This window comes from Bos indicus, chromosome 20, assembly GCF_029378745.1.
Source record: "Bos indicus isolate NIAB-ARS_2022 breed Sahiwal x Tharparkar chromosome 20, NIAB-ARS_B.indTharparkar_mat_pri_1.0, whole genome shotgun sequence".
Classification (NCBI taxonomy): Eukaryota; Metazoa; Chordata; class Mammalia; order Artiodactyla; family Bovidae; genus Bos; species Bos indicus.
In genome coordinates this window covers 71,157,288-71,184,023 of record NC_091779.1, presented here as the reverse complement: position 1 = coordinate 71,184,023, position 26,736 = coordinate 71,157,288, and the positions used below count along the sequence as shown (strand labels likewise).

The window sequence follows — 26,736 nt, the reverse complement described above, 5'->3', positions numbered from 1 at the left end:
ACGACTGAGCGACTGAACTGAACTGATTATGTACCCACCTCGTAGGATGAACTGGGTGGTATTTCTTCCTCTTCCATTTTCTGAAAGTTTGCGCATGATTGATTTGGGTTTTTTTCCCTTAAAACATCAGCTAGAATGCACCAATGAAGCCATTAGGGCCTAGGATTTTCTTTGTGGAGAATTTAAAATTACTAGTTCACAGTTTTTACTTGTTATATGTCCATTTGAATTTTCTATTTCTTCTTGAATCGTTTAGTAATTTGTATCAATTAAGTAGAATGGTAAATCCCTTTCTTAAGTAACAAAGCATGTTTCAACCTTGGAACACTTATAATTAAGCATAGAAAAGTCTAAGAGACCCAAACCCATGACGTTACTATTTTCGCATTGGCAAGTCATCGGCACGTTGGTGATTTGGATTTCATGTTCCTGAATACCAGAGCTGATATGTCCTGTGCAGGAGAGACGAAGCTTTCAGCTCTTAGAGTCTTAGAGATCGCCTTGCTCTCTCCTGTTTCCCACCAAATAAATGTAACAAAGCTGCATCCAGGGGACCCTTTGCTGAGATTTAACACAACGGTCAGTGACAAGCGTCCGTCAGGGTGCTGGCTGCACGGTCAGGGCTGGCAGCAGGTGTCCAGTGGCACTGTCCCGGGCACGTTAGAACCTGGGGTCACCCTGGCTTCCACAACAGCAAAGCATAACCCCTGATTGCCTGCTCCCACCTTGGAGTGGATATCACATGTAGCGGTTGAGTCTGGGATAGGGACAGGATTATAGGTTCCCATAAATGTGCTTCCAAACCTCGAGTGGAAGCTGCTGGTACAAGTGTAAACAAGAAAAACATCACTGCTGCCGAAGGTGGGTACTGACCCCCTTCCTAGTTCTACCTTATTACAAGAAGCCCCCTCTCTGATGCCCTGCAGGGGTCGTGAGAGGAATCTCTGCTGCAGAGAAAGTGAAGTCACCAGTTGCCTGCAGGAATCAGTACAATTGCAAACCTGCTCACATTAACCCACCAGAGAGCCCGGGGCACCTGACCTCTAGGGGCCCCGCTGGCTCCATCCTGGGATGGCGGAGATGATGGAGCATGTGCACACGCCACACCCTCACACGTCACCCTCACACACACAGACACACAGGATACACACACACATCACGCACAGAATACATACGTCACACACATACACATCCCACAGAAAACACACGCATCACATCGCACACACACACCACTCACACACACTCAGACTCACACAAGTACTCGCCCACGGTTCAGCTGAGTCTGTCCCTCACTTCCTCTTCTGTCCCCACCTCCTCATTCCCCTGTGAGCGGCACTCCCCAGGCACCACATGAGGGCTGCAGTTCACACAAGCGGTTCCAAACACGGCTCTGCCCTGGTTCTTGGAGGGCCTTGGGCCCAGCCCTGGCTCTAGCCCGGTGGGGCAGCTCATGCTGGGGGCTGGGGGCTCACCTTCAGCGATGTCGGGGTGTCCTCTGGCTGTATGGTGGCGGTGGAGCACAGACTGGGGTGCCGGGAAGAGGGCAGGAGCTCCTTGGGCATCTCTCTGTGAGGACGGGGGTGGGGGGCGGTCAGCAGGGGTGCCTGGCTGTGGGTGGGGTGCTGCACACGGCCCCCTCCCCCACAGGGCTCCGAGCAGCTGCCTGGGCTTGTCCCCCGCCCCGAGCACCCCGACCCCTGTGCGTGCCAGTCTGGCAGCAGTGGGGCAGGGGCCTGCAGAAACGCACAAGGGCACAGAGCTGGGCCCGCGGCCATGGCATGGCCCCTCCCCGCGGAGGCCCCAGGAGATGGACTCTCAGGGGGCGGCGTCACCACACGAACAAGAGGGGGGCTCGGCCCTGCACTACCGACCTGACGGCGGAGCATAAGGGCAGCTCTGGCCGGTCAGAGCTCCAGGCCCACCATCCATGGGGACGCGGCCCTGGGAGTCTTGACCGTCCATGCACAGCCCAACGTGCTGGCTGGCATGTGAGCTGCTGGGACTGTGTCCGCTTTGTCACTTGGTCTATGTAGCAGTGGGGATGGGCGCAGGCCACACCTGCAAGATTGGACAGTGCACGCCCGCCTGTCTGTGGTCATCCCCACTCACGTTTTCATCCTGGCCGGTCAGTCCCAATAACCCAATCCAGTTACAGTCCCACAGCAGCAAAGAGTCCAAAAGGGAAGCTCCCCATAAATCGGTCTGATCACTGCTGCTAGAGACACACTCTGTAAAGTCCTGCAAGGTGCTTCCACTAAGCGCCCGTGAGACCCGGCAGTGCCCAGGATTCAAGCATATTCCCAGGTCTCTAGAAGCCCAGACGCCTGACCTGCTCCAGCAGCACCCCCCAGGCTGTGTCTCCTGCTCACTGTTCGTTTCCAAGGCCAAGCATTTAGCATCACACTAACCAAGTCTGTGCCCCAACACTGAAGCCAAAGAAGCTGGAGTTGACCGGTTCTATGATGACCTACGAGACCTTCTAGAACTAACACTTTAAAAAAGACATCCTTTTCTTCACAAGGGATTGGAATGCCAAGTAGGAAGTCAAGAGATACCTGGACTAACAGGAATGTTTGGCTCTGGAGTACAGAATGAAGCAGGGCAGAGGCTAACAGAGTTCTGCAAAGAGAACGCGCTGGTCATAGCAAACACCCTCTTCCAACAACACAAGAGATGCCTCTACATGGGGACATCACCAGATGATCAACACCGAAATCAGATCGACTGTATTCTTCACAGCTGAAGATGGAGAAGCTCTATATAGTCCACAAAAACATGAGCTAGAGCTGACTCTGCCTCATATCATCAGCTCCTTACTGTAAAATTCAGACTTAAATTGAAGAAAGTAGGGAAAATCACTAGGCTATTCAGGTATGACCTAAATCAAATCTCTTGTGATTATACAGTGGAGGTGATTAATAGATTCAAGGGATTAAATCTGATAGAGTGCCTGAAGAACTATGGACAGAGGTTAATATCATTGTACAGGTGGCAGTGACCAAAACCATCCCCAAAAAAGAAATGCAAGAAGGCAAAGTGGTTGTCTGAGGAGACTTTACAAATAGCTGAGCAAAGAAGAGAAGCAAAAAGCAAGGGAGAAAGGGAAAGATGTACCCAACTGAATGCAGAGTTCCAGAAAACAGCAAGGAGAGATAAGAAGGCCTTCTTCTATGAACAATGCAAAGAAATAGAGGAAATCAATAGAATGGGAAAGACTAGAGATCTCTTAAAGAAAATTGGAGATATCAAGGGAATGAAAAGGACAGAAATGGTAAGGACCTAATAGAGGCAGAAGAGATTAAGAAGAAGTGGCAAGAATACACAGAACTATATAAAAAATGTCTTCCTGACCCGGATAACCACGATGGTGTGGTCACTCACCTAGAGCCAGACATTATGGAGTGTGAAATGAAGTGGGCCTTAGGAAGCATTACTATGAACAAAGCTAGTGGAGGTGATGGAATTCCAGCTGAACTATTTAAAATCCTAAAAGATGGTGCTGTTAAAGTTAGCATGTCAATACATCAGCAAATTTGGAAAATTCAGCAGGGCCCACAGGACTCAAAAAGGTCAGTTTTCATTCCAGTCCTAAAGAAGGGCAACAACATTCAAACTATAGGACAATTGTACTCATTTCACATATTAGTAAGGTTATGCTCAGAATCCTTCAAGCTAGGCTTCAGCAGTACGTGAACTGAGAACTTCCAGATGTATAAGCTGGATTTAGAAAAGGCAGAGGAACTAGAGATCAAATTGCCAACACTCACTGGATCATAGAGAAAGCAAGGGAATTCCAGAAAAGCATCTACTTCTGCTTCATTGACTACGCTAAAGCCTTTGACTGTGTGGATCACGACAAACTGTGGAAAATTCTTCAGGAGATTGGGAATACCAGACCACCTTGCCTGTCTCCTGAGAAACCTGTATGAGAGTCAAGAAGCAGCAGTTAAAGCTGGGCATGGAACAGCTGAGTGGTTCCAAATTGGGAAAGGAGTACATCAAGGCTGTATATTCTCACTCTGTTTAACTTAGATATGCAGACAATACCACTCTAATGGCAGAACGAAGAGGAATTAAAGAACCTCTTGATGAGGGTGAAAGGGGACAGTGAAAAGGAGGGCTTAGTTCAAAAAACTAAGACCATGGCATCAGGACCCATCGCTTCATGGCAGATAGAAGGGGAAGAAGTAGAAGGGGTGACAGATTATTTTCTTGGGCTCCAAAATCACTGTGGACAGTGAGTCGGCCATGGAATTAAAAGGCGCTTGCTCCTTGGAAGGAAAGCTGTGACAAACCCAGACAGCACGTTGAAAAGCAGAGACATCACTTAGAGACCATCACTCAGAGACCATCGCTGACAAAGGTCTGTGTAGTCAAAGCTCTGGTTTTTGCAGTAGTCATGTACTGTGAGAGTTGGATCATATAGACGGCTGAGTGCTGAAAAAATGATGCTTTTGAATTGTAGTGTTGGAGAAGACTCTTGAGAGTCCCTTGGGCTGCAAGGAGATCAAATCAGTCCATCCTTAAGGAAATCATCTCTGAATATTCATTGGAAGGATAAATGCTGAAGCAAAATATTCAATATTTTGGCCACTTGATGCAAAAGAAGAAGAGGGCAGCAGAGGATGAGATGGTTGGATAGCATCACCGACTCAATGGACATGAATTTGAGCAAACTCCAGGAGATAGTGAAGGACAGAGAAGCCTGGCGTGCTGCAGTCCGTGGGGTCACAAAGAGTCGGACACGACTGACTGAACAACAATGAGTCCGTCGCTAGGCTGACTGCAGATGAGCCCAGGAAGATTTCCGCAGCAAAAGGGACGCATGTTCTCTTGCTCACTGGGTCTGGACGGTGGGAAACTTGCACACTTCCCACACAATCAACCTTTCAGTAAAGGAATGCAAGATTAGACTGAAAATGAAGAATAGTATTCCAAAAATGAGGAATGCAGTACATTCCAAAGATGCAATAACTTATATTCATAAAAAGCCATATATTCACAATATATGAAGTTTTTAAGGCTTCTAAAGAGTTCTACAATATGATTATAACTTTATAAGACATGATGTATGCTAATACACACAAAACATTTTTAAAGGAAGACTCGAAAGACACTAATCGAAGTGCCAGCAGTGGCGCCCGGGGGGAAGAAGGGATGCTCGTTTTCACACTGGGAAGTTCTGCAGTTTCCAAATTTTGTGTAATGAGTATACATTGATTAGGCAATTTGAAGAAAAAAAAAGAGGCTTTTGTCTTGTTTACTTTTAGAGCTAAGTTTCCAGACTGATTCCAGTTAGTTTCTTACCAAAGGATAAAGGAAAAACTATTCTTAGATTTTATGTAAAGGACTCTATAGCTGGGTGATTCTTGAAGTTGGAATTCAAGCTGACTAAGATTTTCACTAAGTGCCAGTAAGTTCCTAATATGTTTGAAAGGGACTGACCTTTCACACTAAGCTATACTCCCTGATCATTAAGCAGAAATCTGCAGCAATTGTCAGCTTTGGGGAAATGGACTCCCAGTGCACGCCTGCCTTTCCCGGGTCTCTCTGCCAGCTGGGCTGGAGAGAGGGGAGATGTGGAGCCCCAGCAGCCCGATCTTCTCCGCCAGGAACGCTAGTGCCTGCCCTGCAGGTTTCCAGGAAGAAGGAGGCCGCGAGGGGCAGGTGTGCCTGGCACTTCCAGGCCCTCGATGCCCCCGCCACCCCAGGAGACTGGCTTCCTGGTTCTTCTCAACACAGCTGCTGAGCGGGCAGGTGGGAAGGCAGGCTTTGTCCCTCTCACATAAAGTGCATACCTAACCTAACTCTAGTTCAAATCCCAGGTTTCTTGGAACTGCGCAAAATGATATTTAAGCCTATAGGGAAAAATAAATGTGAAAGAATTGTCAAATGTAAAGAAAAACAAAAATATGAGAGGAGGATTCACCTGCCAGGTATTAAAAGGTAGCTAAATGAAGTCCTTTTTTGAGATTGAAATGGAAACTGGCTTTTTCCAGTCCTGTGGCCACTGGTGAGTTTCCCAAATTTGCTGCCATGTTGAGTGCAGCACTTTAACAGCATCATCCCTTAGGATTTTAAATAGCTGAGCTGGAATTCTATCGCCTCCACTAACTCTGTTCATACTAATGACTCCTAAGGCCCACTTGATTTTGCACTCCATGATGTCTGGCTCTAGGCGAGTGACCATTCCATCACGGTTATCTGGGTCATGAAGACCTTTTCTTGTATAGTTTTTCTGTGTATTCTTGCCGCCACTTCTTCATCTCTTCTGCCTCTGTCAGATCTTTCTGTTTCTGTCCTTTATCATGCCCATTCTTGCATGAAATTTTCCCTTGATATCTCCAATTTTCTTGACGGGATCTCTACTTTTTCCCATTCTATTGTTTTCCTCTATTTTTTTGCATTGTTCATTGAAGACGGCATTCTAATCTCTCCTCGCTAGTCTCTGGAACTCTGCATTCAGTTGGGTATATCTTTCTCTTCTTTGCTCAGCTATTTGTAAAGCCTCCTCAGACAACCACTTTACCTTCTGGCATTTCTTTTTCTTTGGGACGGTTTTGGTTACTTCCTCCTGTACAATGTTATCAACCTCTGTCGATAGTTCTTCAGGCAGGCTGTTGACAAAACTCTGTTAGCCTTTTCCTGCTTCATTTTGTGCTCTAAGGCCAATCTTCCTATCATTCCAGGCATCTCTTGACTTCTTGCTTTTGTACTCCAGTCCCTTGTGATGAAAAAGACATATATATATATATATATTTTTTTTTTTTTTTTTCGTGTTAGTTCTAGAAGGTCTTGTAGGTCTTCATAGAACTATTCAACTCCATCTTCTCCAGAAATAGTGGTTGGGGCATAGACTTGGATTTCTGTGACGCTGAAAGGTTTACCTTGGAGACAAACTGAGATCTTTCTGTCTTTTTTGAGATGGCACCCAAGTACTGCATTTCAGACTCTTTGATTGACTATAAGGGCTATTCCATTTATTCTAAGGGATTCTTGCCTGTAGTAGTAGATATAATGATCATCTGGATTAAATTTTCCCATTCCCATCCATTTTAGTTCACCCAATTCCTAAAATGTCACTGTTCAATCTTGCCATCTCCTGCTTGACCACGTCCAATTTACCTTGATTCATGGACCTAACGTTCCAGGTTCTTACGCAATATTGCTCTTTACAGCCATTGGACTTTACTTTCACCACCAGACACACCCACAGCTGAGCGTCGTTTCCGCTTCGGCCCGGCCGCTTCATTCTTTGCGGAGCTATTAGTAATTGTCCTCCACTCTTCCCCAGGAGCATATTGGACACCTTCCGACCTGGGAGACTCATCTTCTGACGTCCTATATTTTTGCCTTTTCATACTGTTTGTTCATGGGGTTCTCCTGGCAAGAATACTGGGGTGGGTTGCCATTTCCTTCTCCAGTGGACCGTGAAGGTATCAAAGAGGCAGAGGAACCAGGGATCAAATTGCCAACATCTGTTGGATCATAGAAAAAGCAACAGATTTCCTAAAAAAAAAATCTACCTCTGCTTCACTGACTACACTAAAGTCTTTGAATGTGCAGATCACAACAAACCACGGAAAATTCTTCAAGTGATGGGAGATGGGAATACCAGACCACCTGTATGCAGATCATGAAGCAACAGTTAGAACTGGACCTGGAACAACAGACTGGTTCCAAATCGGGAAAGGAGTACGTCAAGGCTGTATATTGTCACCGCTTATTTTTGCAGAGTACCTGATGCAAAATGCTGGGCTAGGTGAACTTCAAGCTGGACTCAAGATTGCTGGGAGAAATATCAACAACCTCAGATATGCATATGAAACCACTCTAATGGCAGAAAGTGAAGAAGAACTAAAGAGCCTCTTGAAGAGGGTAAAAGAAGAGAGTGAAAAAGTTGGCTTGAAACTCAATATGAAAAACACTAAGATCATAGCCTCTGGTCCCATCACTTCGTGGTCAATAGAAGGGGAAAAAGTAGAAGCAGTGACAGGCTTTATTCTCTTGGGCTCCAAACTCACTGCAGATGGCGACTGCAGCCGTGAAATTAAAAGACGCTTGCTCTTTGGAAGGAAATCAGTGACAAACCTAGTCAGTGTATTAAAAAGCAGAGATATCACTTTGTCGACAAAGGTCCATCTAATCAAAGGTATGGCTTTTCCAGTAGTCATGTATGGAGGTGACAGTTGGACCATAAAGAAGGCTGAGTGCTGAAGAACTGATGCTTTTGAACTATGGTGCTGGAGAAGATTCTTGAGAGTCCCTTGGACTGCAAGGAGATCTAACCAGTCAATCCTAAAGGAGATCAGTCCTGAATGTTCACTGGAAGGACTGACGCTGAAGCTGAAGCGCCAGTCCTTTGGCCATCTGACGAGAAGAACCGACTCACCGGAAAAGATCCTGATGCTGAGAAATATTGAAGACAAAAGGAGAAGGGGGCAACAGAGGATGAGATGGTTGGATGGCATCACCGACTCAATGCACATGAGTTTGAGCAAACTCCGGGAGACAGTGGAGGACAGAGCAGCCTGGCGCACTGCAGTCCATGGGGTCACAGAGTCGGACTTAACTCAGTGAGGGAACAGCAGCAAGTAAAGTCCAGTCCTTAAACAGCACAGTGTCCTGTAGGACACACAGCAGATGGACAGACCAGTGTCCAGAAGCAGATAGATCAGCTTCCAGGGAAACTTGGGGCATCAGGAAGGCGTCCTTAAGACTGGATGAGGAAAAGAGGACCATTTAGTTAACGAGACAACAACCACCAGTTAGGCTGTAATAAGACAACCTTGGCTCCTACTTCACTAAATAAAAAAAATTAATTGAAGATGGTTTGAAAACCAAAATATGAAGCAAATAAAAATTACGAAAGTGTTAGCAAGGAGTATGGAGGATATTCTGTGGAAAAAAGAACGATTTTTTAAAGCAAGGCAGTAGAGGAGAATATAGCTACTTCAGACGCACAAAACAGCTCTAGGGAAATGGCAACTTACCCCTGCTCGGAGGATCCCAGGGAGCTGTCCAGAGGCTGTGGGGGGAAGCACAGGATGCCGCCACTGTGGACACTGCACTTGCCAGCACAGCTCCCGTGCATCTGCAGCCGACATGGAGGAGAGGTGCCTCGGGGTCTCACGGGGGAGCCCCCTTCCCCATGCGCTTGCTCATGTGTGAGTGTCTCTGCTTCTCGTTGGTAAGAAACAGGAAGGAGAAGGCTGGGTCACGAGAGATGTGTTTATTTTAGAAGAAAATGCCAACTCTGCAAAGGCTTGTAGCTTCACACCCCGCCAGCCACGTGTGAGCCTGCTGTGTATAGCCTTGCCAGCCCTGGTGGTTGGGCTTTTTGATTACGGCCACTCTGGGGGGCGAGTAGCGGTGTCTTATCGTGGTTTAGCTTGTGTTTCCTTAACGTGGGAACGATGCTGATGTTGACCATCTGGGTTTGGTGAAGTGTGTTCAGATATTTTGCCCATTTAAAAAACCTGGTCGGTGTTCTTGTAATTGACTTTTGAAAGTTCTATACATATTCTGGGTACATGTATATGATTTGCAAATAATTATTTCTCTCTGTGGCTTATATTTTCATTTTCTGAATGGTGACCTTTAAAGACTAAAAGTTAACTCTGATAAGGAGCTGCAGAAATGGGTGGGTCTGAAAGGAGTCAGCCCTGTGGGCTTGGCCTTGTGGAGAGTGAATTCAGAAACGACACAACACACACACTCACAAGACTCGCCAAAGACCCACACACACAGAACCCCGCACGTGCACTGCATCACACACACACACCACACACTCACATATGCGTGCAACACCCCACCCCCACCTCACCAGCACAGAGGGCCCGGCCTCCAGGTGGCCTCGGGCCACCCCCAGTCCTGGATGGACAGATGGGGGAGCAGGGGCGCCCGTACCTGTGACAGGTGGCCTTGGGCAGCCCCCAGTCCTGGGTGGATAAATGGGGGAGCAGGGGCGCCCTACCTGTGACAGGTGGCCTTGGGCAGCCCCCAGTCCTGGGTGGATAGATGGGGGAGCAGGGGCGCCCTACCTGTGACAGATCTTCCATTTGTAAACTCACATCCTTCTTCCCTGTCTCGTGTTTCGACTTTTGCTGTTGGCGGCCCTGTGTCATGTAATCAAACGTGCTCAACCTTTTGGCCACTAGAAAGGAGAACACAGGCAAGAGACAGAGTCACCGCCCCCCATCCGCCGCCCGCAGTGCTGGGAGCCGCTCCCAGCCTGGAGCCTGGGGAGCGGCCGGAAGGCCACCCCGAGCCTGGCTGACCTTCAGGCCGCAGCCGGCAGGTGCCCGCACCCGTGGAGCCCACCCGCCCTGGCCCCAGGGGGCCTCACAGGCCCGCAGCAGTATGGGTGCAGCTGTGTCTTAAATAAGGTGAGATAGCGGCCAGCACGTGGCAGACAGGCTCAGGTTATGAGAGTCTCTAATGTGTTTGTCAACAGAAGACCACCACTAATGGAAGGAAACACGATCCAGTCACGTGTCTCCGCCCTGGTGGTGTGGGGTGGGGCCTAACTTTTCCATTTCTCTTTCTCCGAAAACTGACAAACATGGGAACAGATGGTTTATAATTATTTCTGGAAAGAGAAAAGGCCACCCACAGAAGCCTATTTGCAGCTTGAGGAGCAGATGGAAGGCCGCCGCCCCCACAGCCCCTGGCGGGGGTCTGCTCCCCAAGGGGGGCCAGGGCTCGGCCCCTCCCCGGGGGCTCCTACAAGGGCTGCTTCTTCTCGGGCCTTCAATTCTTTCTCCATTGACTGCACACACCCTCAGAGGCCGTCGCAGTCTGGGGATGAGAACTGGGCCTTGCTGACGTTCTAGTGAAGACATCCACTCTTCTGCCCAGGTCTGCACAAAGCCCCCAGACACAGGCTGCCGGCAGGCTCTGCGTGTCTCCTGGAGCCCGCCTGGAGTGACATGGGTGTGGACGGCGGTGAGCCCACAGAGGAGGAGATGCAGGACGGGCCTGCGTCCCTGGTCTGACCCTCGGCCTCTGTGCAGCTGCCCGGAGCCTCCTCACGCCTCTGCCTGACGCCATCTCCCCCTGGCTCGCTGAGCACTCACCACAGCCGGGCCAGGCTCCTTGCGGCCGCGGCCGTGTGCTGGCCTGGTGGCTCTGCCTCGGGCCCCGTGTCTGCGGGGGCTCGTCCTCCACCTCCTTGCCCCCCAACCACACAGGAGCTGGAGACGGCGTCGGCGGGTCCAATGTTCTTATCGTCCGGGATTCTGGCGGGTGCTTCTCTAAACGCCCTGTTCCTGCCTCACAGACTCCATCCCCGCATCTCTCTCAACACTGGCACTGCCCACTTTCTACCCCTCTGTGTTTCTGCAGGTCTCAGAGTAGAACTCAGCCCTCTGCCCTCTTGGGGTGTTCCTTTCTACCCTGAACTCATTGCTGGAGGGGGCGGCCTGCCGGGGACCCGTGTGAGCACAGGGGTGAAGGCCAGCAAACTTGGGGAGCACGTGTTCAGGTAGAGGCAGAGCCTGGGGAGCACGTAGTCAGGTAGAGGGGAGCCTGGGGAGCATGTACTCAGGTAGAGGGGAAGCCTAGGAGCACGTGCTCAGGTAGAAGGGAACCTGGGGAGCACGTACCCAGGTAGAGATGGAACCTGGGGAGCACGTGCCCAGGTAGAGATGGAACCTGGGGAGCACGTGCCCAGGTAGAGATGGAACCTGGGGAGCACGTGCTCAGGTAGAGGGGGGAGCCTGGGAGCACGTGCCCAGGTAGAGATGGAACCTGGGGAGCACGTGCCCAGGTAGAGATGGAACCTGGGGAGCACATGCTCAGGTAGAGATGGAACCTGGGGAGCACGTGCTCAGGTAGAGATGGAACCTGGGGAGCACGTGCTCAGGTAGAGGGGGAGCCTGGGAGCACGTGCCCAGGTAGAGGGGGAGCCTGGGAGCACCTGCCCAGGTAGAGAGGAGCCTGGGAGCATGTACTCAGGTAGAGGGGAACCTGGGAAGCACGTGCCCAGGTAGAGATGGAACCTGGGGAGCACGTGCCCAGGTAGAGATGGAACCTGGGGAGCACGTGCCCAGGTAGAGATGGAACCTGGGGAGCACGTGCCCAGGTAGAGATGGAACCTGGGGAGCACGTGCCCAGGTAGAGATGGAACCTGGGGAGCACGTGCTCAGGTAGAGATGGAACCTGGGGAGCACGTGCTCAGGTAGAGATGGAACCTGGGGAGCACGTGCTCAGGTAGAGATGGAACCTGGGGAGCATGTGCCCAGGTAGAGGGGGAGCCTGGGAGCACCTGCCCAGGTAGAGAGGAGCCTGGGAGCATGTATTCAGGTAGAGGGGAACCTGGGAAGCATGTGCCCAGGTAGAGATGGAACCTGGGGAGCACATGCTCAGGTAGAGGGGAGCCTGGGAGCACGTACTCAGGTAGAGGGGAGCCTGGGAGCACGTACTCAGGTAGAGGGGAGCCTGGGAGCACTTGCTCAGGTAGAGGGGAGCCTGGGAGCACTTGCCCAGGTAGAAGGGGAGCCTAGGAGCATTTGCTCAGATACAGGGGGAGCCTGGGAGCACCTGCTCAGGTAGAGGGGACCCGGGGAGCACGTACTCAGGTAGAGGTGGAAGAAGAGCAGGTGGCCGAGCAGCAGCAGGCTGATGAGCGCCAGCAGCAGCACCAGCAGCCCGAGCGCCAGGAGGACGCAGGGGTTGGTCCTCACGGGGGAGATCGGGAGGAACAGCAGCCACGTGTCCTTGTTGGAGATACCTGTGGAGGCAGCGCCTCATCAGGTGCTTCCTGGGGTCAGTGCCTGGCACTGGGAGAGCCCCTCCCTCCCTCCCAGGTGAGCCCCTCCCTTCCCAGGTGAGCCCCTGCCTTGCCAGGTGAGCCCCTCCCTGTCCAGGTGGGCCCCTCCCTGTCCAGGTGGGCCCCTCCCTGTCCAGGTGAGCCCCTCCCTTCCCAGGTGGGCCTCTCTCTGCCCAGGTGGGTCCCTGCCTTCCCAGCTGAGCCCCTCCCTGTCCAGGTGGGCCCCTCCCTGTCCAGGTGAGTCCCCCCTTGCCCAGGTGAGCCCCTCCCTGTCCAGGTGGGCCCCTCCCTTCCCAGGTGAGCCCCTCCCTGTCCAGGTGGGCCCCTCCCTGCCCAGGTGAGCCCCTCCCTGCCCAGGTGAGCCCCTCCCTGTCCAGGTGGGCGCCTCCCTGCCCAGGTGAGCCCCTCCCTGCCCAGGTGGGCGCCTCCCTGCCCAGGTGAGCCCCTCCCTGCTCAGGTGGGCCCCTCCCTGCCCAGGTGAGTCCCCCCCTTGCCCAGGTGAGCCCCTCCCTGTCCAGGTGGGCCCTTCCCTGCCCAGGTGGGCCCCTCCCTGCCCAGGTGAGTCCCCCCTTGCCCAGGTGAGCCCCTCCCTGTCCAGGTGGGTGCCTCCCTGCCCAGGTGAGCCCCTCCCTGCCCAGGTGGGCCCCTCCCTGCCCAGGTGAGTCCCCCCTTGCCCACGTGAGCCCCTCCCTGTCTAGGTGGGTGCCTCCCTGTCCAGGTGAGCCCCTCCCTGTCCAGGTGGGCCCCTCCCTGTCCAGGTGGGCCCCTCCTTGCCCAGGTGAGCCCCTGCTCATTGCTCTGCCTGACCTAAGTGCCCTTGCAGCCCCTCCTCTCTGAGGTGGGCATTATGATTCCCCTTATGGGTCCAGGTGAGGCTAGGAGAGGGTAACTAAGTGCCCAGGTCACAGAGCCTGACCCTGGCGTCCACTGCGCTGGGCCCTCCCCACTGTCCCTAGAGCTGAAAGGCCACAGCCACCACCTTGGGGGCGTTTCCAGGACAGTCTCTGTGACAAGGGGGCCTGACACCACAACCACACAGGTTCCAAAACCAAGTGAGGAGAAGCAGGGAGGGGCTGCGTGCGGGCCACTGAAGGCCGTTCCAGCTGAAATGTCTTCGCCCCACAGCTAGCTCTGGACAGGTGCTTGGGCCCAGACTGCCCCATGTGGCCCCCTGGGCGGGGGGTGGGCGGGCAGCCGGTCTCAGGGGTCGGGGGCGCGTACTCCGGTAGCGTGCGTCGGTGCGCAGGGTGGCGGGGTTGAAGAAGTACTGGAAGAAGATGTACAGAAGGATGATGATGATGCAGAGGAGACCGGCCGAAGCGGAGGCCACCGAGCTGAAGAAGCACCTGAGGGCAGAGCTGGCTGAGTGTCCAGGCCCGACGGCCCAGGAGGGGTGCCGCCAGCTCTGGAGTGTCCCCGCCGAGCCCCGGGACCCCCGCGGAGCCCCGGGACCCCTGCTGAGCCCCGGGACCCCCGCCGAGCCCCCCGGACCCCCGCCGAGCCCCCCGGACCCCCGCCAAGCCCCCAGGACCCCCACCAAGCTCCCTGGACCCCTGCTGGGCCCCGGGACCCCTGCCGAGCCCCGGGACCCCCGCCGAGCCCCCTGGACCCCTGCTGGGCCCCGGGACCCCCGCTGAGCCCCCTGGACCCCTGCCAAGCCCCCAGGACCCCCGCCAAGCCCCCAGGACCCCCACCAAGCTCCCTGGACCCCTGCTGAGCCCCCAGGACCCCCACCGAGCCCTAGGACCCCCGCCAAGCCCCCTGGAACCCGCTGAGCCCTAGGACCCTTGTCAAGAGCCTGTGACCAGAATAATGTCTCTCCCTCCAAAACAATAAACCCTAGGCAGCAATTCTCGGAGTGTGGTTTCACTGAAATGTCTTCCTTCAGTCTTCCTGCTGTTACACCTTTAACGTTTTCAACATTAAACAGGGTCTTGGTTCACCCGAGACTTAGTTGATTCCCTGCTTTTCCTGAAGGTCCCTTACACCTGCCCCCAGGCCTCCAGCCCCCTGTCCCCCGATGGCACCATCTTGCTGATCCTGTCTGTGGACATGGGGACTCCTGGGCTCACCTGCCCCGCCCGGAGCCCCTCTCAGCCTGCTCTGTGTCAGGACCTGCAGCGCCCGTGAGCTCAGCACCCTCAGCCCTCCTCCAGGCATGCAGGCAGGGAGCAGGCACCTTGAGGGGTTGTGCCCCAGAGGAGGGGCACTGAGCAGGCTGAAGAGGTGGGTCCTGCCCTCCACCAGGGCCCCTCTGCCATCAGGGGGCGGGGGGGGGAGGGACCCTCACCAGTAATTTCTGCTTCCCACACAGTTGTTCAGCCATTTGCAGTGATGGTCAAAGCCTGAGACACACTTGTTGCAGGCGCTGCAATGCTTGGCTTTGGCACTCCTGGGAGGAAGGGTGGACAAGGCAGCCTGTCAGTAGGCTGTGTGGTGGGGCGCCGGGCAGAGCCGGATCAACAGCTCGTCTGAGACCTCAGGCAGGTACTCGGCCCAGGAGGGGGCAGGGGGCTGTACCTGGGACCCCGCCTCTCTGAAGCGGGCTGTGCCAGGCACCTGCCAGGGATCAGGGGAGCCTGAGTCCAGCCTGCTCGCAACCCCCTCCTCAACCCCGGACACACTGCGGCGCCCCTGCCGTGGCTGCCCGCGCCAGACACACACACGGTGACCTCGCAGAGATGGCAGTACTGGTTCTGGATGACGTGTGGGTGTTTGGACCGGTCGAAGGTCGGCATAGGCTGGGAGTAGTTCTTCAAGCGGACGCTGGCTTCGGCCGGGTCGATGGAAATGGCGATCAGGTGGACTAAGAAGTGGAAGAAGAATATCCCGCCGGTCACCTGCAGGGACGTCAAGGAGAAACTCTGCCCAGGCAGCACGTGCGGGGCCCGCCCAGGAGGTGGGTGGTTGGGCCCTCAGCCGCCGGCGGGGTTTGGGGGGGCCCTTGCATGGCTGGCGGCAGGGAGCAGGCCCGCCCCTCTGATAGCCACGTGCCCAGCAGGACCCCTGAGCCCTCCATCCTCCAGGGACAGAGCATGGTGGGCCGTGGCCCTGAGACCCCCCTGAGCCTCATGGAGGAGCAGGTCAGGCCTGTGCGTGCCCGTGGGAGTCCTTGGGGCAGGGGAGCCATGCTGAGCTTGAGTCCTCAGAAAATGAGGAGGGTAGGAGGGTTCAAACACCTGCCAGTGAGCCTCTGTGGCCAGTGGGCCCACGACTGTCTGTGTCTGTCTGTCTGTCTCTGTCTCCCTGTCTGTCTGTCTCAGTCTCTCTGTGTCTCTCTGTCCTTGTGTCTCTGTCTCTCTCTCTCCCCCAGCCCTCTCGGCATCCACCCCCTCTCTGTCACTCTGTCTCTGTCTGTCTCTCTGTCTGTCCCTGTGTCTCTGACTCTGTCTGTCCCTGTGTCTCTGTGTCTCTGTCTGTCCCTGTGTCTCTGTCTCTCTCCGTCTCCGTCTCTGTCTCTGTCTGTCTGTCTGTCTCCCCCTCAGCCCCCTCAGCGTTCCCCCACCCCCAGGGCTCCCAGGGTGAGCTGACGTGCTCAGATCCACCCTCTGCACGTTCTCTTCAGGGACCAACACACTGTCCCCATGGAAACCAAACAGATGGGAGGAAGCACAGCTCTGGCTCCTTTCAGCCCTGCCCTGCTTCCCAGGACGGTCCTGCGGAGGGGTTTGGGTGCACAGGCCTGCTCCACAAGGGCCGCCTGGGCGCGGCGGGCAGAACCTCTGGTCTGCTCCCCGCCCACAGGCAGGGTCTGCGGGGCCACGCCGTGTGTGGGCTCTGGGTAGGGCCAGCCTCCCGGGCCCTCCTTACCCAGCACTGCCGTCGGGTCCAGGCTCCTGCGGCCCCTGCGGCGCTTGGCTCGGCAGGGCCCCCCAGGCTTGGGTGCCCATTCACGCCTGCGTGGGCCTCCCTGGACCCACCACCTGCAGGGCGCGGCCGGCCTCAGTGGGTGCTGCTTTGCCCGAAGCTGATTGACCCCCTGTCCTCCAGCCTCCAGTGCAGACCCCAGGCCCTGGGTGCTAGGCATGGGGCGAGAGGGGCCCGGGCCAGCCAAGGGGCACGGAGACCACCGTGCAGTCTGCAGTGAGTGGGGCCAGAGGGTGGGGATGACTGGAGGGCTGGTGCCCGGGTCAGACCTGCTGCCCGAGTCAGAGCTGGCCAGGCACATGGTAGGAAGGACGTGGGAAGCGTGGCTGACCAAGGACCAGCTGGGCTGGGGACCCTCATGGGGGTGGGGCTGCTGGATCCCTCAGAGTCATTGGGGCCCTTCCTGTGGCCGGGGGCCCTTCCCGTGGCCAGGGGCCCTGCAGGGCTGGGCGGGGGTGAGGCCCGTCTCCTCCCATGCTGACCAGCAGACGGGGGCCCTGCCCCGCGCAGGGTGTGGGGTGGTGGGCGGGGCTCCACGGCCAGCCTGCGGTGTCACAGCTGGGGACACCACATGGTCTGTGCCTGCTGACCCCTGGCACCCACTTCCCGGAGCACAGTGGGCCGCTCTGTTTGTGTGGTTCCCGGGGCAACGGGAGCACATCCGGAGCACGGACGGGAGGGGCCGGCGGGGGCAGGAAGTGGCTCGCTGCCCAGGTGAGGCCCTGCTCTGCTGGCCGCAGTGGGCTTGACCCCACCGGGGTCACCAGCCCACTGGGACCATGGGCAGGACGGCAGGCGGGCGGCCCACGTGCTCTCTCCCCACGAGACCAGGCAGGGAGTATGGGCACAGCGCCCATGCTCAGACCCTCGGCCTTAAGCAGAGACGCCCGACCCACAGCCGACAGGCTGCCCTGTGGACTTCCCAAAAGTGCAGGTGCCAGGGACCCCAGGACAGCGTGCCACCTAGACACGGTGGGCCAACCTGTTGGGGCCCCTCAGACATCAAGAGTCCATGGCAGGCACCCACCTGGGCCCATCTGCAGGTGGGCAGGCCAGGTCAGCCATGCTTGCCCGCGATCGCCTGGCCATTCCCGTTGGTCACACACAAGGGGAGTGGCACTGAGTCCCAGAACAGATGGGTGCAGGCGGGTGGCGCACCCTCCAGCTGCCGGCTTTCACTTTCGGATGTAATTTTATCTCAGGAGAGTCTTAGGTTCAAGTTAATAATACAAAGAACCTGGTCTGGCGTCTCACTTCCAGCAAACAGGACCCGAGCCGCCCCAGGAGGAGGACGTGGCTGGTCCCCTAGCAACTATCTGTGTTCAGTAAACAAACAGCACCGGCGCAGGCCAGGACACCCGCCCTGTCCCCTGGCTGCCGCACCCGCCCTGGGCCGGGGGGAGCCCACACTGGGGCTGCACCCCCACGGCCTGAGTCCCCGAAGACCCCCACCCCTCCTGCCCCTCCCGCACACACAGGGCAGCCAGGGTCCAACTTGCTGACCCCCCCATCTCCAGGGGGCCTGTAGGGTGCTGCCCTACTTCCGGAAGCCCCACAGCCCTGACCCTGGCCCTCCATTGGCTCTGCTCCTGGGTTCCTGCAGGTGCCAAGGGGCACTGGCGCCCCCCCGTGGCCAGAGAGCAGCACTCAAGCGCACTGCCACCTTTCAGGGACTTTGCTGTGACAGGGTGGGTCTGGGCTGCAGGAGACTTGATCAGAAAACACGTCCCTCAGGCTCTGGGCAGCCAGGAAGGCCACCCTGTATCCACGGCCTGGGACAGGCAGGAGGGGCTCACGGAGACTGGGTGCTGAGCCACCCAGGGGCGGGGGCTACGGGGCAGGGGGGAGCAAAGACTGCCTACCTGGGGCTCCTTGCCGAGCACAAAGCAGGCGAGCGCTCACAGGGGCTACTCGACAGGGCACATGGGCCACTTGAGAAGACTCCCAGGGCCAAAACTCAGCTAAGTTTCGGGTCAAAAGAGAGCAGAGAGACTGGGTCATAGCCCAGCACAAAGCTACGGTCAATCTGGACAGCGTGTTAAAAGCATAGATAACACTCCGCTGACAAAGGCCCGTCTCATCAAAGCTGTGGTTTTCCCAGTGGTCATGTATGGATGTCACAGTTGGGCCATAAAGAAAGCTGAGTGCCAAAGAATTGATGCTTTTGAACTGTGGTGCTGGAGAAGACTCTTGAGAGCCCTTTGGACTGCAAAGAGATCCAACCAGTCCATCCTAAAGGAGATCAGTCCTGAATATTCATCGGAAGGACTGATGATTAAGCTCAAACTCCAATACTTTGGCCACCTGATGCAAAGAACTAACTCACTGGAAAAGACCCTGATGGTGGACAAGGTTGAAGGCAGAAGGAGAAAGCGCAAAAGAGATGCGAAAGTTGGATGGCATCACCAACTCGATGGACATAAGTTTGAACAAGATCTGCAGACAGTGAAGGACAGGGAAGCCTGTGTGTGCAGTCCATGGGTCACGACGAGTTGGACACAGCTGAGCGACTGAGCAGCAACAGCATGAGGGGAGCCCCGTGGGTGAGGCGCAGCTGTGCCCTGGACGGCGCCGGTCTCAGCCCCAGCACCTGTCATGGCTTCACCTGAGAACAGGGTCTTTGCAGATGGTCAAGTTAAGCTGAGGTCCTTGTGATGTGTCTTGATCTCATGGGACTGGTGTCCTTACGAGAAGAGAAGCCCAGGACTCAGACATGCATGGGGATGACCCTGTGAGGACGCGGAGGCGGCCGGATCTGAAGCCAGTGGACGCCTGGTCCTGGGGCCAGCAGAGTTGGGGTGGCTCCCAGGAGCTTGGCAGGGGGCACGGCCCCGCTCCCCCCAGACGTCTCAGGTGTCTCACTTCCGTCCTGTGCATCTGTGCCTCAGCGTGCGTAGCGCTGCGGGTGTTCGTGTGGGTGGCCGGCGGGTCCCTTGTGCATTGTATACTTGTGTGTGTGTGTGTGTGTTTGGGTCTGTGTGCGTGCGTGCTTAGAGGTAAACTTACAGCTTCAGATACAATAAAACCAATGACTGAAGCTTCCACATTAAGAAGGTAGAAAAAGAGCAATTAAAGCTGGTACATTGAAAGGAAATAGTAAAAATAAAAGCAGAAATTCAGAGAAAGTAAACAGGGAAAATCAGTAAGTCCAAAAGCACATAACCTGAATAATCAATAAAAGTGATAAACCCTAGGAAGACTGATCACTGGTGACATCGCTACAGACCCTACAGACTCTGGCCTGATAACAGGAGATCGTGTGAAGGGCTTTACTCCAAGAAATGTGACACTTAAATTTCCCCAAAACACAACTTGCCAGAATAGACAAGATGAAACAGAGGAAGCTGAAAAGCCTTTTCTATACTGAGGAAATTGATCATGGCAAGTCTTACACAAAGAAGTCTTTGCTAACTCAGGGGCAGGGACAGACAGGCCTCATCTGAAGGAGAGATGCCCACACAGATGCCCTGGTTTCTCTGGCTGATGGAGGCTGGGTGGGGTGGGGGGGGTGCTTTGGGGCTCAGTGCAGCCCCACGTCTGCAAAAGGACTTTAGAAATGGGGAAGTGCCAACCTTGGTATTAGGGAGCAGGTGGTAAATTTCCAGGGATTTTTTAGGTGAGAAAGCAGAAGGGTGTAGAGACAGACGTCTTTGTCAGAGGCAGCCTGGGCGTTCCAGCGACATCTCATCACATGAGGGAGCTTTAAAGATGCTCAGCATGTGTGAGACACGGCGCAAGACTGGCAGTCTTAATTAGCACCTGGTATTTGAGGTCCATCATTTTGTTCTCCCTGCTCTTTCAAAGCTGCAAGATGCTGAGCTCAAGACTCGGGCAGCTTTGCAAGTCCGTGAGGGCCCTTCCTGCCCTGCCACCTCCAGTTCCTGGCCTCAGACACCTGGCGGGTGGGCGGCGTAGCCCGTATCCTCAGTGCAGAGCGATGGCGCAGGCGCAAACACCCTACTTTCAGAAGACGGCTCCAGTGCCCACTTTACAGCAGCCCAGCCTGTCCACGGGGCTTCCCAGGGAGCCCTAGTGGTAAAGAACCTGCCTGCCAACGCAGGGGATGTAAGAGACGTGGGTTCGATCTCTGGGTTGGGAAGATCCCCTGGAGAAGGGAATGGCAACCCACTCCAGTATTCTTGCCTGGAGAATCCCATGGACAGAGGAGCCTGCTGGGTTACAGTCCAGGGGGTAACAGAGTTGGACACGACTGAAGTGACTAACACACAACCGGTCCACGGGCTCTAATGTGCTGTGGCCCTTGGGTGGGGGCCAGGGTTCCTGGCGGAGCCCCACACCACCCTGACGCCCACCCGAGGGATCAGATGTCTTGTGCCCAGAACAAGGCCACTCCGGGGGCCACAGACAACAGTGCCTCAGTGGGAAGGTGTGGAGGGGGAGCTCCATGCACCTGACCCTGAGGGGGGCATGTGAGCACCTCAAGTCGGTCCAGTGGATAAGACTCTGCACTCCCAATGCAAGAGGCCCAGCTTCACACCCCAGCCAGGGAACGAGACCCCACATGCTGCGACTAAAGATCCTGAGAGCCACAGCTAAGACCCAATGCAGCCAGACAGATGGAGAAAGCAAATACACACACACACACACAGAGGCACACAACAGGCACACGCAGACACATGCACACGTGTGCATGCACACAAACACACACATACAAATGCACACACACATGCTCACAACAGGCACACGCATGCATGTGCATACACAGGCATGCACATGCACATAAATGCACATGCACATGCGCACACACGTGCACACGTGTTCACACACGTGCACGCACGAGCACACACATGCACACGTGCACACGTGAGTGCACATGCACGCAACATGCACACACACAATGCACAAACAATGCACACGCGCACACACATGCACACAACATTCACATGCACACACGCACACATGAACACGCACACACATGTGCACACGCGTGCACATGCGCACCGTTCCTCTCCGACAGCACAGACTGGCTGTGTAGCCACAGTCAGGGCAGCTTGCGGCCCGTCTGCAGCTCCTCCCCTCCTGGGGTCTCTGCCCACCAAGGACCCTCTCGTCCCGGCTGCCAGCCGGGCACCCTCCCCCTGCCCAGCACAGGTGGGAACTGGCAGCCGGGACCCCGATCCAACAGCCACTGGAGGGCGGCTGTGGGGTTTCTGGTGTAGACGGTGGGGGTGAACCATGGCTGAACCGTGGGAGCCGGGGCAGAGGCAGGTCTGACCACCCCTGTGGGTGGAGCCAGGCCTGCTGGAGGCCCCTTGGGAAGCCCCTCCCAGCTTAGACCACAGGCTGTCCCCGGGAAAAGGATACACTGTAGGCAATGTATCTCCAGTCACGTGGCAGGAGGGGGATGAAGACCCCGAAGGTGGTGAAGGCCAGAGTCAGGAACACGGTCCAGGCCATGATCTGGAAGGAATGCAAGGGCCGCGACCAGCCATTCACCCTGGACAGGCGGGGCGGCGACACCTGCGTGTTCCTGCTGGACGCAGCTTCTGAGAGGACCCGCCTCGACCTCCTGGCGCAGAAGGCCATCTGCAAGACAGCAGGGGCACAGGGGGCCATGGATGCCTGTCCACAGCCCATGCAACCCTGGACGTCACAGCTGGGCAAGCAGTTCCAGGGCGGGTGTGGTCCCCGGGCCCCCCCACCCCTGCTGGGACCCCAGGGAGGGCAGTTACCAGTCCCTTGCAGCCGGCGGGCCACCTACAGCGACTGTCTACTGGTCACTTTAGAAACGCACACACCTCATCAGAAAATCCACGGACGTGGGGGACCCACATGAGGAAGAGGTCCGCATCCCTGGGAAAGCCCAGAGTGGGAGCAAAAGGCAGCTGGAGCCGGGTTGGTCAGATGCTTTTACCCACCAGAAACCCTGTGTGTTTCCCCAGGGCAGGAGGGCTGCAGGCCAGGGTCCTGGCCCAGGGGTGGGCCCTGCAGGGGTGGGAGGGAACCGGGCCCTTCTGGCCCATCAGGTGGGCAGGCCTGCCAGGAATGGAAGGGACGTGTCCGGGGGAGGCTGTGGGGTGTTTGTAGGTGTCGGAGGGGTGACACTGTTAACAGCTGCTACAGGTGGAACTTGGGGGAGTTTAGAAGACCCTGTGCACAGCCTACACAGCAAGTGTAGCTGACAGGAGTTCATTACTGACAGAAACATTGAAAAATATTCCGACTCTTGTGTGAGCTGTGACTCCCCCTGGGGGCTGTCCTAAGGGCAGATGTCAGCTGCTGCCTCTGCTGGCCGTCTACCCAGGTCCTTGGATGAGACGCCACGCAGACAGAGGCCACAGCGGCCCTGAGTTTCCTGGGGTCTAGCAAATCGAACGGCACATTTGTGCAATAAGACCAAGGCATCTGGGAATTAGAACCCTGAGGGGCAGGCCTGGAGCTGAAACATGATCCCCAGGTAGAAGCATGTGATGGAAGGGCTGATGTCAACTCCCACACAGCAGGCACACGGAAGGTCGCGTCAAGGATTCCTGCAGGTGTTGGAACAGAGGTGTGGGGAAGCGATGGTTATAAGATTAAACTTCACAGATCACAAAGCTGGAGACACAGCATGACGCTGGTCTGTTAGGGTTTCCAGGCGAGGAAAAGGAAGAGGGTGTAAGAGAAGAAACAAAGAAAAAAGTGTGTGTGTATTGCAGGGGACTGAAGACTTCAGCCCTAAATCACATTCCAAGAACCAAGCAGGGAAAAAAGAAATAACCTACGGCGGTGAAGATGGGAGTTGCGAGGACAGAGTCCTCAGTGTCCCGGAAGAAAACAGTGGCATTACCTACAACGCGATGTAACTGGCACTTAATCAAGTTCAAGTGCCGAGTCTCCTGTCCTGAGATGAGCAGGCAGGCTGTCACCACAGGCAGGACAGAAGGAGGCACCTCGGGGCACCTACTCACATTTTCAGATCTGAGACTCACCCCGATACCCCGGGCACCTCGCATCCAGGCCGTGGGGGGAGCCAGTGTGTCTGCATGAAAGCCAGAGCCCACAGCGCTGGCCGTGCTCGGACGCGGGGAGCCCGGCCACCCACCCGACGCGGAGCCCCCACAGGCAGACCTGGCCGGCGGTGGCTGCAGACCTTCCTCTCTGCTCTGCGCTGGGTCGTCGGGGGTCTGTGCGCTGGTTCTAATGCTGGGGACCTGGGGAGGGCAGACAGGCTGCGAGGCTGGACCTCTGCCCCTGCCCGTCCTGGGCAGCACCCCAGGGGTCAGGGCCCCGGGGATCAGGGCACCCGGGGCTGGGAGAGCGCATCTGCCTCGGTGCACCGCAGCTGTGCCCGCCCTCCTCCGGGGACTTCGACGGGGGCCCGGCCTTCTGCCCGAGGCTGGACCCTCCCTGGCCACTGCCACCACCCCCGCTGCCTTTACCACCCCCGCCGCACGAGGAGCGAGAACCTGGCAGGCCCAGCAGCTGCTGCGGGGATAGGACCTCCTGTCTCACCCGTCCTGAGACACGGCACCACAGTGCTGCTGCTGCACGTGGACACAACACACACCACAGAACACACAGCACACACACATACCTCACACACCTCACACACCACAACACCTCACACACCTCACACACCACAACACCTCACACACCTCACACACACACCACACACCTCACACACCTCACACACACCTCACACACCACACCTCACACACCTCACACACACACCACACACCTCACACACCACACACCTCACACCTCACACACCTCACACAACTCACACCACACCTCACACACCACAACACCTCACACACCACAACACCTCACACACCTCACACACACACCACACACCTCACACACCACACACACCACACACACCTCACACAACTCACACACCACAACACCTCCCACACCACACACACCTCACACACACACAACTCACACACCTCACACACACACACCTCACACAGCTCACACACCACACACACCTCACACACCTCACACCTCACACACCACACACACCTCACACACCTCACACACACACACCTCACACCTCACACACCACACACACCTTACATCCCTCACACACAGATACCTCACACACACACACCTCACACACCTCACACCTCACACACCTCACACCTCACACACCTCACACCTCACACACCTCACACAACTCACACACCACACCTCACACACCACAACACCTCACACACCACAACACCTCACACACCTCACACACACACCACACACCTCACACATCACACACACCACACACACCTCACAAACCACACACACCACACACACCTCACACACCACACACCTCACACACCACACACAACTCACACACACACAACTCACACACCTCACACACACACCACACACCTCACACACCTCACACACCACACACCTCACACACCACACCTCACACACCACACACACACCTCACACACCTCACACACCACACACACCTCAAACACCACACACACCACACACACCTCACACACCTCACACACCTCACACACCACACACCACACACACCTCACACACCTCAGACACCACACCTCACACCCCTCACACACCACACACACCACACCTCACACACCACACACACCACACACACCTCACACACCACACCTTACACACCTCACACACCTCACACACCACACACACCTCACACACCACACCTCACACACCACACACACACCTCACACACCTCACACACCTCACACCACACACACCACACATACCTCACACACCTCCCACACCACACACACCTCACACCACACACACCTCACACACCACACACACCTCACACACACCTCACACACCTCACACACACACCACACACCACACACACCACACACACCTCACACACCTCACACACCTCACACACTTCACACACCACACACACCACACACCTCACACACCTCACACACACACACCTCACACACCTCACACACCACACCTCACACACCACACACACCTCCCACACCACACACACCTCACACCACACACACCTCACACACCACACACACCTCACACCACACACACCTCACACACCTCCCACACACACCACACCCCACACACACCACACACACCTCACACACCTCCCACACCTCACACACCTCACACACCACACACACCTCACACGCACACCACACACCTCACACACCACACACACCTCACACACCACACAGACCTCACACACCTCACACACGACACCTCACACACACACACCTCACACACCACACACACCTCACAAACCTCATACACCACACACACCTCACACACCTCACACACCACAACACCTCACACACCTCACACACACACCACACACCTCACACACCTCACACACAAACACCTCACACACCTCACACACACCTCACACACCACACACACACACCACACACACCTCACACACCTCACACCACACACACCACACATACCTCACACACCTCCCACACCACACACACCTCACACCACACACACCTCACACACCTCACACACCACACCTTACACACCTCACACACCTCACACACCACACACACCTCACACACCACACCTCACACACCACACACACCTCACACACCTCACACCACACATACCTCCCACACCTCCCACACCACACACACCTCACACCACACACACCACACACACCACACACACCACACACACCTCACACACACCTCACACACCTCACACACACACCACACACCACACACACCACACACACCTCACACACCTCACACACCTCACACACTTCACACACCACACACACCACACACCTCACACACCTCACACACACACACCTCACACACCTCACACACCACACCTCACACACCACACACACCTCCCACACCACACACACCTCCCACACCACACACACCTCACACCACACACACCTCACACACCTCACACACCACACACACCTCACACCACACACACCTCACACACCTCCCACACACACCACACACACCACACACACACCACACACACCTCACACACCTCACACCACACACACCACACATACCTCACACACCTCACACACCTCCCACACCTCACACACCTCACACACCACACACACCTCACACGCACACCACACACCTCACACACCACACACCTCACACACCACACAGACCTCACACACC

The 26,736-nt window shown here is 55.8% G+C and overlaps 1 protein-coding gene across 3 annotated transcripts in view; it reads right to left on the bottom strand.

Moving 5' to 3' along the window:
* LOC109574746 (probable palmitoyltransferase ZDHHC11B) overlaps positions 1-26,736 on the bottom strand; it is a 51,715-nt gene that overhangs the window by 20,567 nt on the left and 4,412 nt on the right. The window contains exons 2-10 of one of the 3 annotated variants that reach the window (XM_070774906.1): positions 23,711-23,793; positions 21,965-22,186; positions 15,437-15,612; positions 15,063-15,164; positions 13,994-14,118; positions 12,578-12,733; positions 10,044-10,156; positions 8,994-9,028; positions 1,473-1,566 (exon numbers count right to left, since the gene is read on the bottom strand). In XM_070774906.1, coding sequence (XP_070631007.1) covers positions 1,473-1,566; positions 8,994-9,028; positions 10,044-10,156; positions 12,578-12,733; positions 13,994-14,118; positions 15,063-15,164; positions 15,437-15,612; positions 21,965-22,186 — 1,023 coding nt within the window. In that variant the 5' untranslated portion in view covers positions 23,711-23,793. Of the gene's footprint in view, positions 1-1,472; positions 1,567-8,993; positions 9,029-10,043; positions 10,157-12,577; positions 12,734-13,993; positions 14,119-15,062; positions 15,165-15,436; positions 15,613-21,964; positions 22,269-23,710; positions 23,794-26,736 lie in introns of those variants that run through there. The other 2 variants (XM_070774904.1, XM_070774905.1) reach the window with 2 other exon arrangements.